The sequence below is a fragment of the Carcharhinus amblyrhynchos genome, chromosome 15 (genome assembly GCF_965287045.1).
Source record: "Carcharhinus amblyrhynchos chromosome 15, sCarAmb.v2.hapA, whole genome shotgun sequence".
NCBI classification, from domain to species: domain Eukaryota; kingdom Metazoa; phylum Chordata; class Chondrichthyes; order Carcharhiniformes; family Carcharhinidae; genus Carcharhinus; species Carcharhinus amblyrhynchos.
The window spans coordinates 17016102-17032317 of NC_137338.1; the positions used below are offsets into that span (position 1 = coordinate 17016102).

The 16216-nt window shown below is 40.6% G+C and overlaps 1 protein-coding gene across 5 annotated transcripts in view; it reads right to left on the minus strand.

Annotated features, from left to right (window-relative positions):
- Positions 1-16216, minus strand: part of LOC145353107 (E3 ubiquitin-protein ligase DZIP3-like) — a 162553-nt gene that overhangs the window by 83127 nt on the left and 63210 nt on the right. For all 5 annotated transcript variants that reach the window (XM_080203475.1, XM_080203474.1, XM_080203473.1 and 2 more), the window contains exons 17-24: positions 15678-15734; positions 13056-13111; positions 10614-10911; positions 9740-9862; positions 9409-9527; positions 5690-5758; positions 3317-3413; positions 1733-1836 (exon numbers count right to left, since the gene is read on the minus strand). In XM_080203475.1, the coding sequence (XP_080059601.1) occupies positions 1733-1836; positions 3317-3413; positions 5690-5758; positions 9409-9527; positions 9740-9862; positions 10614-10911; positions 13056-13111; positions 15678-15734 (923 nt within the window). The remainder of the gene's footprint in view (positions 1-1732; positions 1837-3316; positions 3414-5689; positions 5759-9408; positions 9528-9739; positions 9863-10613; positions 10912-13055; positions 13112-15677; positions 15735-16216) is intronic.

The window sequence follows — 16216 nt, forward strand, 5'->3', positions numbered from 1 at the left end:
GATATGGAACTGATAAGCATTAACTGTAGAAAGATAAGCTATCTTTTCGTAATGAACAGAACTCAAAGCAGATAAGTCTTTGGGCCTTATATAGCTGATGTTTTAAATCTTGTTTGTATGAATCCTGGATGCAAATAAAGACTTTTAGTTTCCTAGAAGTATATTCCCTAAAGGTCAAACATTAGTCCCTCCATTTCAAAACTGATAGCAAATGTCAACTATATGCAGAAGTAAGTAATTAATATAGGGTATTTTCTCTGGGTTTTTTTTGGTGCAGGGATTGAGTTTTGTGGGTTTTTCTGATGTCTATTAATGGATAAGAAGTGCTGTTCCGCGGAAAAGTTGACTGTAAATGAAATATTTACAGAGTTCAGCAGAACAGAAGAATTCTTAAAGAAAATAAGATCTGCAGCAATTTCTAGAATATAACTTCCACAGTGGCTCAGGGCACCAGGTGCAAGCTAAAGGTTCAACGTATATTGCTATTTATAAGAACATAAGAAATAGGAGCAGGAGTAGGCCATCTGGCCCTTCGAGCCTGCCCCGCCATTCAATAAGATCATGGCTGATCTATCGTGGCTCAGTTCCACATTCCCGCCCTCTCCCCATAACCCTTAATCCCCTCTCTTATCAAAAACCCATCAACCCGCGTCTTAAAAATATTTAGCGAGGTAGCCTCCACCACTTCAACGGGCAGAGAATTCCAGAGATTCACCACCCTTTGAGTGAAGAAATTCTTCCTCAACTAAACCGTCCCCCCCCCTTTATCTTGAGGCTGTGCCCCCTAGTCCTACTGTCCTTTCTGAGCGGGAAGAGTCTCTCCACCTCTATCCTATCCATCCCATTCATCATCTTATACGTCTCAATGAGATCTCCCCTCATTCTTCTAAACTCTAACGAGTACAAGCCTAGTTTATTCAGCCTCTCCTCATAGCTCAACCCCCTCAACTCCGGCATCAGCCTAGTAAACCTCCTCTGCACTCCCTCCGAGGCCAAAATATCCTTGCGTCAGTACAGCGCCCAAAACTGCACACAGTACTCCAGTTGCGGCCTCACCAATGCCCTATATAGCCGCAGCAAGACCTCCCTACTTTTACATGCAATCCCCCTCGCTATGAAGGCCAGCATCCCATTCGCCTTCCTGACCACCTGCTGCACCTGCAAGCTGGGTTTTTGCAACTCATGCACAAGGACCCCGAGGTCCCTCTGCACCATCGCCTGCTGCAGTTTTTCTCCACATAAGTAATAATCCTTCCTACCATTATTCCTACCAAAGTGGACCACCTCGCACTTGCCAACATTAAACTCCATTTGCCAGTTCCTGGCCCATTCGCCCAGCCTAAGATCCTTCTGTAGACTCTCCACACCCTCCGCGCAATTTGCCGTTCCACCAATCTTGGTGTCATCAGCAAATTTCGACGCCATACAATCTTAGTAATTTGAAGGTTAAAGTGATGGTCGATAAAGAGATATGCTAGGAGATCAGCTAGTGCCAAAGTCAGTCAATCTGCAGCTTCCATGACGTTACTGCATGGAAGAGCAGCAATTGTCAGCAGACCCAGCTTGACAAAATATCCAGTTTTGAGAAACTGTGAAAGTCATTAAATTCAGCTATTTATAGTGGAAGATAATAGGGCACCTGAACACAGCAGGGATACTGATGATCATAACATGCATCCTTGAACAATATAGAAATCAGACACTGATTTATATTAAAAGATAGCCCTCTCACCGTATCAAATTCTCTTCTGCTGCCCTAAGCTGGACTGAGCAATCTTGCTCAGCCTGTTGCAACTGGAAGAGACCATGATCTCGACGGCATTCTAAAAACAAAACCTGTAACAAAGATTTAAATACATACAAAGGAGTATGAACATGTATTATGCAAAAAAATTCTGAAGAATTATGTTGAAGACAATTTTGAGATTTCATGTTTCCACCATGAAATGGATTCTACTTGGGATAAGGCAACCCAGCTGATACAGCAGACAGTGTTTTTCACATACATAATCAGTAGGCGTTCAAGACGCATTGTATGCCAAGGCATAACAGGCATCAATCCACTTCAGGATGTCCATATTAAAGGAGGAAAGCAATGAGTATAATACGGGGGTGCAAGTTAAAGACAACAGGAAGGGAGAGAGGCCACTGACTTTTTCCGTAAAGATTTAAGCTCATTGTTACACATAGGATGTCAAACCCAACTGAACCCTGAGCTGCTGTGTTGAGATTGTTCAACAGAAAAACAAGGGCAACTATATGTAATACAGTTACTTTTAGGACCTCAGCAGGAGTAAAACTGGGGATTACCTAGCTGTGGAGGTCAACTCTGCAACAACCCTTGCTGGGAGTGAACACTGATAGGTATATTCAAACTGCTAATTAAGGCTAAGGTAATTTTCTATGCGAATGCAGTTACAACAAACCGGTTGTTCTGAAATACCCCTGTTTCTGTGCACTGCAAGCACTAGCTCAGATTTTTCAAGAGTATGGACATTACTCTTGATTACTCAGCTAGCTTCCCCAGTGAGCTCCCGCTTCAGTCTGAAAGCATGATACAGATTCCACCACAAAACTCAGTTTCAAGTTAGGCTGAAAGGTGGTCAGATTATTATGAGAACCGTGTCCGTAGAATGGGTGTAGCTTAGCGTGAGGTGATCAGCATTAGGCCAATTTCCAGGATATGGCACACTGCTTTCATTTTGAATGGTCAGGGAATGTGTATAATCAAGCTCCTATCAGTTACCCTGACTTCGAAGGACTTTAATATCCCTAATGTTATTTTTAGTGAAGGCAATTTAGCTGGTACAACTGTGATTTTTAAATTAAATTATCTTATCAATCATGGAGGGTCACATTGTTTCTCAATTAAAGAATGGGGTGGCACAGTGGTTAGCACTGCTATCTCATAGCATCAGGGATCTGGATGGGATACTCGTTCAGAGAGTCAATACAGACTTCATGGGCCAGATGGCCTCATTCTGCACCGTAGGGATTCTATGATGCTACTTAATTTGAGCATTGACTCCACTTATATATAATTTAAAATATGTTGATTATTATCAGTGCTGAAAACAGATGATTTAGTTTCCAATACAGATCCAATTAATCTTGACACCATTTACATTTTCCCTTTTTAAATAAACAAGCCTAACCATACAATACCGGACCACAAGTTTTAATGGCTGAAAATGTCAAATAGCTTGCAGAAACAAAATTAACAAAATATATTCCTACGGTGATAAACTGCCTCCAAAATTCAAAAGTTCACCCAATAATTATAACTATTCATTCCAAGATTAGCAGTAATGCTTACCTCAGCAGCTATTGCTCGCTTTGTTGCCTCTACTAACTTTGCAATATTTTTTGCAGTTACATCTTCTAGTTTAGCTTTATCCTTATTCCACAGCAACCTGCCATAGAAGGAACAACAGAGCTATATGTATTGCCAATTGAATAGATGCCTGAGAGCAGACAATATTTCAATCAAAAAGTTCACTTGATATTATAAACACATAAATCAAATGCAATGAGTTTAAAATAGTCACCTAAAGAGGGGATGAGATTAATAAGACTCCACTATATATATTTTTTCAGAACAGACTGTGATCATTTTAAGAGATGATTTGGTATGATTTTGGGCATCCCCTCCCCTTCCCAGCAGCAAGTCTATTTAGTATGACAATTACCAAACTACTCAGAGTTGTCGAAAGAAGACAATGGCCGCAATTCTCCAACCTTGCTTGCAGCTGGGATTTTCCAGTCCTGCTGCGATGAACGGAGATTTGGCTGAGCGCCAAATTCTTCGTTCTCGCTGACAAGGGGATGTGCGAGACTGGAGAATTCTGGCCAATATATACAATGAAGGATATTGAAAGCAACCTACAAAATAAGTAGATGGTACTTTGTTCCACAGCTCCAGATTGTGTCATGGTTTCTGAATTCATGCACGATTGCAGTAAATTATTTTCTGGTTCAAACTGATGGGAGTGTTGAGGTGGGCATTGTATAACCTTACTGTATTCACATTGTGCTGCTGCCAATCCAAAACTTCGATAGTCCCCTTGCTCACGTTTAACATTAACTTAAATATATCTCATTTTTATAGGTCTCAGCAAAAACACATCATATTGTCAAAAAAAATCAATCTGCCAATTCTGGGATGCAGTGATTATTTTTATGTAGAATTTGCTGCTGCAATGAACCATCAATAATGTAACCTGACAGTTTAAATACTTATACTTCTGAAAAGGAGAGCATATTTGTTCTGCAAGAATAACAGATACATCCTTTATTTAAATTATTCTACAAAGAGAATGTCCTATGTTCATCAACTTACTTTAGTTTTACATAGATACTCCAAATGCCCACTCAAACATATTAAAGATTTTAACAAATTGTATATAATGGACTTAATCACTATTGAATGGGCAACTAAACTTGAAGCAGATTTAATATTGGATTAAAACTGATCCCGTCTTTAATGCTACGTCAAATCTAATTTCTTATCAACGCAACACAATCTTCCTCAGATGGTCCAGACATTATAAGAACATAAGAACATAAGAAATAGGAGCAGGAGTAGGCCATCTAGCCCTTCGAGCCTGCCCCGCCATTCAATAAGATCATGGCTGATCTGTCGCTGCTCAGTTCCACTTTCCCGCTTTCTCCCCATAACCCTTAATCCCCTCTCTTATCAAAAACCCATCAACCCGCGTCTTAAAAATATTTAGCGAGGTAGCCTCCACCACTTCAACGGGCAGAGAATTCCAGAGATTCACCACCCTTTGAGTGAAGAAGTTCCTCCTCAACTCCGTTCTAAACCGCCCCCCTTTTATCTTGAGGCTGTGCCCCCCTAGTCCTACTGTCTTTTTTGAGCGGGAAGAGTCTCTCCACCTCTATCCTATCCATCCCATTCATCTTATACGTCTCAATGAGATCTCCCCTCATTCTTCTAAACTCTAACGAGTACAAGCCCAGTTTATTCAGCCTCTCCTCATAGCTCAACCCCCTCAACTCCGGTATCAGCCTAGTAAACCTCCTGTGCACTCCCTCCAAGGCCAAAATATCTTCGCGCAGGTGCGGTGCCCAAAACTGCACACAGTACTCCAGCTGCGGCGGATTATGCTTTTATTTTGGAGATAGCTAAAATATTTGGACAGTTTTTTCTTAAATTAGAGTGCCCTGTTGCTATCATTGCTGTTACAGGCCAGGAGTTATTGAAGCTAAATGCTTTAGAAGAATTGCTCCTCATCACGATGTGTAGTCACATCCTAAACACTTCATGAAAGAAAGCTTTTGATGTCACAACATGTGATTATCACAGTATTTTTTTCCTCCAGTGGACGGAAACAAGCACAATGAAAAAGGTAAAAAAAACTTGAAATGATTCTAGTTCATTTTTTTTAAGAAATGAGAATGGCATTTGAATTTGCAGAAGTTAAAATAAGAAAGCAGACTGAACTTTTAATCCCTTAGTTGTCTTTCTGAATGTGTATGGGAACATTAATTCTGAAGTGAAAAAAGAGATATCAGTCTGGTTCCAAAACTGCTTTACCTTGTCTGACTGAAAACAGCTGAGACTGCAGGATTGCCTTCACAACCATCTTTCACACTGACAGCTAATCAAATCAGAGTAATATTTTACTAAAGCACTAGTTGATACTTGTGGCTTTAGCAAAGATCTTACCGTTCATTTACAAACTGTGCTGTAATTTTCTTTATTTCTTCATCTTTGCTTTGCAATTGCTGGTTCAATCTAAATGATACAAGTAAAAATGTTATTACAACATAATAGTGAGGAAGAAAAATAGATCAGAAGGGTGATTGAGCCTGCTGTACCATTCAACTGTCATGGCTAAACATTTGCCTCAACTTCATACACTCCACGTTTCTGATATATGTTTGCTATGTTTAAACCTATGTCTGCATCTAATAATTTTCTTCCATGTCTTAATGGCTCCGTGATGTACTGAAATTCACCTCTGAAATGGATCAATCCAATGAACTCCCTTTCCTTGACTTAACAGCAGAAAATCTGCCAGGGAATTCTCTACCACAAGCTTACCTTCACTAATCAATATATGCAGTGTGCTTCTTATACTTCCTTGAACTAAAATTGGCCTTATCAGCAATTTTGTAAATAGGCCCTGAGACATTTGCTCACCATGCAAGCTTGACACTGAATAGAGCACATTAAAGATGTCTAATAGCTATCCTATCATGTAAACTCATTAATGGGCCAAAGCCCATCACATTTGGCCTTGAAAAGTACACAGTCTCTCAGGTTATCCTAGAAGGGCAACATTTCGCAAATCTTTGAGCAACAAGTAAAGACAACCGTTTCATGTTGCTACCATGCAGTAGCAACAGGAGAGGTAATCACCATAAGTAGGATGCTACAGTCAAGTCAAAAGATGTTCTGCATATCACACAAATGAGTAATGCAGTATATGAATTCCAGTACCAGTGTTAGCTTTGTAGGCTGTATGTCCAAAAGGCCCGCTGATCAGGGGATGATTCTCCCAGCGCAGTGGGCCAGGAAACTTGAGCAGAGGCCATGCAGAGGGCTTCTTGCAGGGCGCCACAGCTTCTATGCGTCTCTGGCTATGGGATTTCCAGCATCATCAGCTCCACGCCAGGAATGGGCATGGAGCTGCATAAATTATTTCAATGCCGCTTTTAATCTAATTAGTGAGCCCGGGACTGGAGTCTCTAGGCCTGCGAGCCCCCCCACCATGGGCAGTGGCTCATTCAGCACTATGCTGCCAGCCTCTCCAGTGGAAATAGTCACCGCCCACAGATTTTTAATGAGATTCAAACTCGGCACTCTGCACAGAGTGCGGGAGGTTCATTCTGAAAGTCCCTCTGGAAACACCAGCACATCTTACTCCAGTTTTTACTCGAATTCAACTTAGATTTTTTTTGGGCAAATCCCAGCCCATATTTAATAGCATGTCCCAGCTGCTGTTTGTAATGGGCAAGTTACCAACATATCCAACCAGACCGTATTTGCAAAACTCAAATCAGTATCCAGCTTTAGATGTGATTCTGCAATTGGACAATATTTGCTAAATAATTCTCAGTGTACTAAGAATTACACTGATAACTGATTTAAAATTGTCAGTTGGGCTCACAGTGTGGCACATTTGTTGATTCATTCCTCAGGGCAGTGCCACGACTAGCTGCCCATGGTAAATTTCAAACAATGCTTAAAGTAAAGTAAAGTTTACTTATTACATTAACACTGCAATAGGATTACTGTGAAAATCACCTTATCGCCACAGTCTGGCGACGAGGTGATGATCTCCAGGATAACCTGAGAGACTGTGTAGTTTAAGGCCAAATGTGATGGTCTTTGGCCCATTCATGAGTTTACGTGATAGGATAACCATTGGACATCTTTAACGTGCTCTATTCAGTGTCAAGCTTGCAGGGTGAGCAAATGTCTCAGGGCCTATTTACAAAATTGCTGATAGGGCCAATCTTAGTTCGAGGAAACGTAAGAAGTCCACTGCATATATTGACCAGTGGACCAGAAGATAAGCTTGCGGTAGAGAATTCCCTGGCAGATTTCTCTGCTGTTTGGGCACACTAAGTGAGAATTTAGCATGGCCAAACACCTTAACCAGCATGTCTTTGGACTGTGCGAGGAAACCGAAGCACCTGGAGGAAATCCACAGACACGGGGAGAATGTGCAAACTCCACACAGACAGTGACCCAAGCCGTCAATCAAACCCAGGTCCCTGGCACTGTGAGGCAGCAGTGCTAACCACTGTTCCACCTCATCAACTGGCACCACCACTACCAAAGACCACTCTCTTCTCATACAGTATAAACTTGTTTTTCTTTACACTGGTATTCGTGTGCATTGTGCCTGATGAATGCAAGACAAAAAGCTTCAAGTGTGCCTTTTTAAGCAACAGTCAACTCCTTACCTCCAATTTCCTTAATCTCCAAAAATCTTATCAATCTCGGTTATGACTATATTCATTTAATGAACATTCACAGCCCTCTGGGTTGAAAGTTCAAAAGATTCACAAGCTGCCAAACGAAGAAATCCTCTCAGCTCAGTCCTAAAAAGCTCTTTTATCTTGAGATAAGGCCATTAGTTCTATACTCTTGAACCAGGAGAAACCGCCTTTCAGCATCCACCTGTGATATATTTCAATAAGATCATTCCTTATCCTCGCAAATTCCAGACAATTCTATTTATTTTCACCTTACAGGCAGCCCTTTCACCCTAAGAATCAATCTAGTGAACCTTTATTGCAGAATTTCTAAAACAACCATATCTTTCCTTTCAAATGTAGACCCAACCTGGAGAATAGTGTACAATTTTGGTTTCTTCCCAAAGCGCTATATCATTACAGCAAAAAACATTTTTATTCTTACTCCAGCATATTTGAAATAAAGATTATCATACCATTTGCCCACTGTCTTGCTAAATTTCTGTGATTTGTGTACAAGGACACCCCACCATAATCCTCTGAATACATTTCATTTGAAAGGGTGCATTTTGGTTTCATTATATTTTTCAAAAGGGGCTTTTTGTGGTCTGTTTTTTTTTGGTACAGAAACAAGAAGAATTAGATATTGTAACGTATATTAGTCCAGATTTTGCTGTAGTAATGAAGCCATATTTGTTGTTATATGCCACTGTTACTCCATAAAAATGACAGTAACTTCTCATGTCACACTCAGGCAGTTAAATGAATAAATTCAGAAGTTGTTATCTGTGAATCCCCACTCCTCCACAGGTTGTGCTGGTAAAGTCCAAGTGGAGTGGAATCAAATTTTTAAAAAATTACTGTAGTCACATTAATTTCTGCGATTTGCTCAATTATCATCACTGTAAACTCCCTGGAAAAGATTAAATCTCATTGAATGAGGTGCAAGCGAGTTTCTAAATGGCGTACTAAGTCAAAATTATTGCTGAGAAATCTTCCTGGCCTTGGAAAACTAATTTTATATTTCTGGAATGTCGAATTTCTCCATTGCATTATAAAAAATCTAAAGATTAAAATAACAAAGATGTTTTTTAGATTTATAATTTTTCAATTTTTACCTTAATCCTATACGTATGTGTCCCAATTTTTATTTCATTTTCTGAAAAGTTATGGGCAGTAAATTACAAAATAGGCTTTTCACTCCTCGATTTGCTGTTGGTGAGAATCTTTCAATGTGATTGGTTGATTGGTGACATCACAGACGCTGGACTTTAAATTAATTTTGGTGCCAGGTAATGGTGAAAAAGGGGGAAACCACAGCACATCCTTAATCTTTGAGGGCAGCTTTTTTTAAAAGTTATTGACAAGTATCATAATTTCAATGCTGATCACAAAATCCACTTTACATCCTGATTGATTATGAGAGGTAAGCTATGTATATTCTATACCGAGCCATACCTAGATATTTCTAACTGGTAATATTCTTGGAGTCTTGAATAATGGTTTTCTGTGTGGCTTCTTTGCTGTTGCTCTTCCTTGAGCTTAATCATCAATTGTTCCAATTTCCGTGTAAGAGCCTGTGAAAATTTCAAACAATTGATACAGACACTGGAATAAAAAGGTATTGTTTCGGAAAGCCAGAAATTCCCTGCCATCAACAGCAACCAGTAAAATAGCTGCAAAATTATCTATTGGATGTAATTTTCCCATAGAGATGCTTGTGGTCCATTTTAAGAAGTGCTTTGGATTGAATGCATTACACATGAAATATTTTTTGGAAAATACTTACTTGGTTTTCATTTTGTAAAGCAGTTAACTTTTGCCTCATTTCAGATTCCTCTTTAACATTTTGCCACATGTGCTCCTGCATTTTGATGGCCCCGTCAACAACCAATGAGGATGAATACAAATCCTATAGGAGGAAAATCAAATAGCTTAATTTCATCCAGAGCAGCTTCTAAGGAACAATTCACCCTTTCACCACATCTAGTTCCTCAGCAATTAAGCTTAGGATAGACTCATGGAGTCATAGAACCTTACAGTGCAGAAAGAGTCCCTTCGGCCCATCGAGTCTGCACCAAACACAATCCCACCCAGGCCCTACCCCCATATCTCTATGACAGGATGAGGAGCAATCATTTTGAACTGAGAAGAGAAGAAATGTCTTCACTTAAAGGTTTGTGAATCCTCAGAATTCTGTCCCACAGGATGTGGGTACTCCATTTCTGACTATATTTAAGGGGACAAGAGGCAGATTTTTGGTCTCTCAGGAAATCATGGAATTATAGGGAGTGGGTGGAAAAGTGGAGCTAAAGAGCAGCCATGATTGTAATAAACAGCAGAGTAAGTTCGCATGACTGCTCCTATCTCTTGTCTTCTAATGCGAGTGATGTGTACAAAGATCTGGAGCACTGTAGGGGCTAAATCAAGACCAAACCAAATGAAAATTATCACTAACACCTCCGGCTCAATGATTATAATAAACACAACATCCATTCTTCTACTCCAGGGAACATTCACCTTGAATCAAAGTAAATTTTGGTTCGATCCTATGATGGTCTCATCCATAACTGAATTGACCTCTAAGGATTATCACACACTGCACTGTAAGTTTTTTTTAAACAAGATATATTTATAAAAGATAAACTCAAACTTAAACTTACTGGCGCAGCACATACAGAGGAACCAGTGGACTCCTCATCAATGAGAGTATTATCATTGTCATCCAGCTCTCCATCACTTTGGTATGTTTGATCAGGCAAGTCGTCAAGTGTATTGACTTCGTGACTTGTTAAAGAGGGACCAGCATTACTGTTATCAGTCACCATTCTCAATGAGATCAGCGATGAGGCTGGTGCACAGGCACTGAAGGCAGAAACTTCACAGCTGGAATTTGCCATTTCTTTGTTGCTTCCACTCTCATTCAGCTGGTTCTCTTGCACAGGAATTGATAGGGTCTCACTGTTACAAATAAAACTCAGTAAGTTTACCTAACAAGTTTGCTGCAAAGTAAAAATGAGGACAAACTGCAGCCAAAGTTTGATACCATTTTGCAAGAGTGAAAAGCTGCACATTCAAATTCTCATTTTTATTCATAGGAATATTCTTTCTTCCCAGTATTTCTCACATTTTCTGTATTCTTTCTACAGAAACAATATGCATATATATCAAGGCATCATAGAATCTTGCAGTGCAGAAGGTGGTCATTTGGCCCATCAAGTCTACACTGACCAGAATCCCACCCAAGCCCTATCCCCTATGTATTTACCCTAGCTAGTTCTCCTGACACTAACGGGCAATTTAGCATGGCCGATCCACCTAACCCACACATCTTCGGACTGTGGGAGGAAACCTGAGCACCCGGAGAAAACCCACACAGACACAAGGAGAACATGCAAGCTCCACACAAACAGTGACCCAAGCCAGAAATCGAACCCGAGTCCCTTGCGCTGTGAGGTAGCAGTGCTATCCACTGTGCCACCCAGATCATGAGTACTGATCCTTAAAATGGAAAATGGCAAACAGGCCCTTTCTTCAATGCTACCTAATCCATTTACCGCTCGCACATGGGTGGGTCGAACAGATTTCAGAATACCTATTCAACTAAGAAAATACTTTTCATTATACTTCTTAGACTATATCAGAATGGAAATTTCAATATTTCCTATATATTTGGAGCAGATACACATGCCAATAGCAGGGTTAATGGGGCAGCCAACTTAGTGATTTCAGACTGCTACCTTGCTATTTCATGGAAAAGAGGCGGATGATTTGTTTTGGGTTCTTCCAAAAGGTTGTTTGGTAGCAAGCTTTCAGTTTGATTTGTCAGGGATAAATGATGTGCGAACACTGAAGTGAGACCATGCACGCCTTGTACAGGATGTAAGTCCACTCCCCACCTTCATTGCTGGAAGTTACCAATGCTCCATGGAAGAGGCTAAAACCCAAAATTGGGTTTAACCCCAGCTTTTAGTCCTCCTGCTACAGGATGCTTGAATTCTGTCTCAAAGTATAGTAGTTTCAGGGTAAAGTCTTGCTGCACTGTAAGAACTAGGTGTTTCATGCAGCATCACATGTGCTTAATATTCCCAAACCTGTACTTAACAAGAATCATTCAAATAAGTTCATATTTCCTTTCAACTCTCTTCAATAAGTAATATTCTTTTAAAAACAGGGAGCACAAAATTGATTAGTTACCACAAGGCAACCTTATAGGATGCCCACAACCAAAAGTAAGTTACTCTCCTCTGAACAAAGACGTAGGAGTCTTTGAGATCTATCATCTTCAGGCTCCCCAACTCTAACCCCTAGGTCCTAATCCTGTAGCTCACTATAATACTTAACAACAGCAATTTTTATTTACATGTAACTATAACACAAGAGGCTTCCAAGGTTGAAGTGATACAGAAAAATAAGCTTGCTAGGGTGACCCTAGTTTCTGATTGGTTACATGGGTCACAAGATCCTTTTGGCAGCTCATCCCCATAAAAGGGACAAAACTACTCTCACTGTCAGCTGATACTTCTTATGATCCTTCTCAGAGCTCACCACTCAACTGTGGGCTGTTTCTTCCATCACTCACCTTCTTTGCTTCCCCCTGCATCATCATTCCTGTGCGAATGAGGTCAGAGGTCCAATGTCTGTCCTTGGACCATAATATTCAAGATCCCTATGTATCGTGAAGTGGGGGAGAGCCCAAAAATAGTAGTGTACCATCTGATGGACAATTACAGATGGGTAATCAATGCTGGCCTTATCAGCAATGCTCACATTCCATGAATGAATTAAGAGACAGATTTGTTGGCCAAAGAGTCAAAACGTTCAGACAATATTTCAATTTGAGCTCAATGGTACACAATTGGGATTATTATTTCTTTTCAAGTCCCATCTAATGATTCACTGTAAATTACTCCATCAATCTCATACTGATTCAACATGGATATAAACCGAATGTGCCAGGTAAAGAAATCATGTCAAAATCTACAAAGATAATTGAATTAAATCTAAATGTGCAGAAATGAGCTTATACATGAAGGGAGGAAACAGAAATTGAATTATTATGTCAATTATGGAAAGAAGATCGGTCTATTTAAAAGGGACATTACCGTGTGTCAGACGCTGCATCATGGGCTGTATTTTGGTTCTCTTCATTTATTTGAGCCTGGAAGAAAAGGACTGTTTCAAAAAATCTCATCCACACAGGAACACTGGCTAACTCTGCCTTCCTTTCCATCAAAATAATGATTTCACATTGTTAATGAAACCTGATGATGTTGGCGCAGGTTGAGTACAATGGGGCGCATTTTCCCATTCCACTCACAATGGGAATCTTAGCAGGTGAGAGCGGGAGTACTTTGGAAAGGTCCATTGACCTTAAGCTGATTTTCCGGTTTCAGGGCGAGCACAGCCGGAAAATCCCGCCGAATGTATCCACATGCTCCTTTGTATCTGGGTAGTAATAAATGGATTAGAGTAGACCAAACACTGGATTTAAACAATGGTGTGTTTCTAATTGAGCTACACAGGCTTACTTGGCTTCCTCAGAGCCAGACTGCTGCCTGCACCATGCGGCATTCTCCAATGACGTGACTGCATACAGTTGTATCCTAAATATCATGGCATCTCACAGTCCAATCAGCTCTGGCTGATGTGACACCAAGATTCCAAATTTGGACACATAGGTATTGGCAACATCTGCATACAAATATGCAAAACAGGAGCAGAAGTAGATCATTTGGATCCCCCAAGTCTGCTTCGTCATTCAATTAGATCATGGCTGATCTGCTTGTGTTTTGAATTCCACATTCCCATCTGCCCCCGATAATCTTTGATTCCTCTGCCTAACGCCGTCACGGTGGTACAGTGGTTAGCACTGATGCCTCACAGCGCCAGAGACCCGGGTTCGATTCCCAGCTTGGGTCACTGTCTGTGTGGAGTTTGCACATTCTCCCCGTGTCTGCATGGGTTCCTCCAGGTGCTCCGGTTTCCTCCCACAGTCCAAAGATGTGCGGGTTAGGTGGATTGGCCATGCTAGAGGAACTAGCCAGGGTAAAATGTATGGGGTTATGAATCATAGAATCATAGAACCCTACAGTCCAGAAAGAGGCCCTTCGGCCCATCGAGTCTGCACCGAACACAATCCCACCCAGGCCCTACCCCCATATCCCTACATATTATATCCGCTAAACTCCGCTACCCTGGACACTAAGGGGCAATTTCTTAGCATGGCTAATCAATGCGGACAGGACTGGTTGGTGCAGACTTGATGGTCCAAACGGCTTCCTTCTGCAGCACTGTATAAACATAGAACATTACAACGCAGTACAGGCCCTTCTCCCTTCGATGTTGCGCCGACCAGTGGAACGAATCTAATGACCCTCTAACCTAAACTATTCCAATGTTATCCATATGCCTATCCACTGACCACTTGAATGCCCTTAAAGTTGGCGAGTCCACAACTGCTGCAGGCAGGGCATTCCACGCCCTTACTACCCTCTGACATCTGTCCTATAATTACCATCCTGCAATTTAAAGCTATGTCCCCTCGTGTTAGCCATCGCCATCCGAGGAAAAAGGCTCTCACTGTCCACCCTATCTAACCCTCTGATCATCTTGTATGCATCAATTAGGTCATCTTTTAACCTTCTTCTCTGTAACGAAAATAACCTCAAGTCCCTCAGCCTTTCCTCATAAGACCTTCAGTGCCAGGGACCCGGGTTCGATTCCGAACCTACCTCTATAAAAATCTACCTCTGCCTTAAAAAATATTCAATGACCCTGCCTCCATCTTCTTCTGAGGTAGTGTTCCAGAGTTGTAAAACTCAAGAAGAACTTCTCACCTGTCTTAAAAGGGTGACTCTCAATTTTAAATAGTGCTTCCTAGTTCTGGACTCACCCACAAGAGGAAAACAGGAAACATCCTTTCCACACCACCTTGTCGCAGTCATTCAGGATCTCATGCACTTCAGTCAAATCACCCACCATTCTTCTAACCTCCAGTGGAAATAACCTGTCTGTCCAGCCTTTCCTCATAAGATAGCTAGTTCATTTCAGGTATCAATCCTGTAAACCTTCTCTGAAATGCCCCAAATGCATTTACATCTTTCCATAAATAAGGAAATCAAAACTGAACAAAGTATTCAAGATCATCAATTCGCTGTACAACTAAAGCATAACATTCTAACTTTAATGTTCAACTTCTCATGTGACAAAGGATAGCATTCCATCAGCCTTCTGAATTATTTGCTGTGTCTGCATACTCACTCACTAGAACACCCAGATTCTTCAGAACTTTGGAATTCTGCAGTCATCCATCATTCAAGTAACATTCCACTTTCTTATTCTTCCTGCTTCATATTTTCCCACATTATGCTTCATTTTGCCTACTCACTCAAACTATCTCAATCTGTTTGTAACATAGATGCCACAAAATTTGATAGGAATTTATAAATTTAGCTACACTCCTCATCTGAGTTACTTGTTTTCTACCAGTCTCCATGCTAATATGTTAGTCCCTAAACCATGAGAATAGTATTTTTCATTGCTCATTGAAATAACTTATTGGTGAATGGTGTGTCTATATACAGCTAATTATGACATGGATTATTGGAAGCAAATACAATGCTCTTTCCATTAGTAATCATTTAATCAGCATGCATTCTGACCTGTCACTGTGATTCATAGCTTAGTGACACCCCTTAATTCAGTTAAATGGTAACACAGCTTACTTTTTTACTTTTAGACTTCTTCTTTTTCTTCTTAGACCTGGTTTTGGTTTTCAACACCTAAAATGAGACCAAAAGAAAATTAATCAGTGACATATAGCCCTCATCTAAAACTTTTCATCAATCTTTTGGTTCCAAGTGAAGACCAAGTGGGCAATTTTTTTCCGTGACCGGCAATTTAAATTCGAGTCGGATGATCTCATTGTCAATGTTAGCTGCAGATTAGGCATTTCCAAGGCTGCAAATGGATGTGTAAAAATGTCTAACAGCAGACTTCTCATTAATGCTACAGCTGCTAATGGCTTGGCGAGATGTAGCCTAACATATAACTTAATGATGCATTGTTTACAAGAATCTTGGCATACCTGCACTAAACAAACACAATGAGAAACTGCAAGGTTACGGACATGGGAACAAGGAGCAGGAGAAGACCATTCAGCCTCTGAAGACTGCTCCACCATTTAATAAGGTCATGGCTGATCTGATACTAACCTCAAATCTGCATTCCCCCTACCCCTGATAACCTATCACCGTCTTGCTTA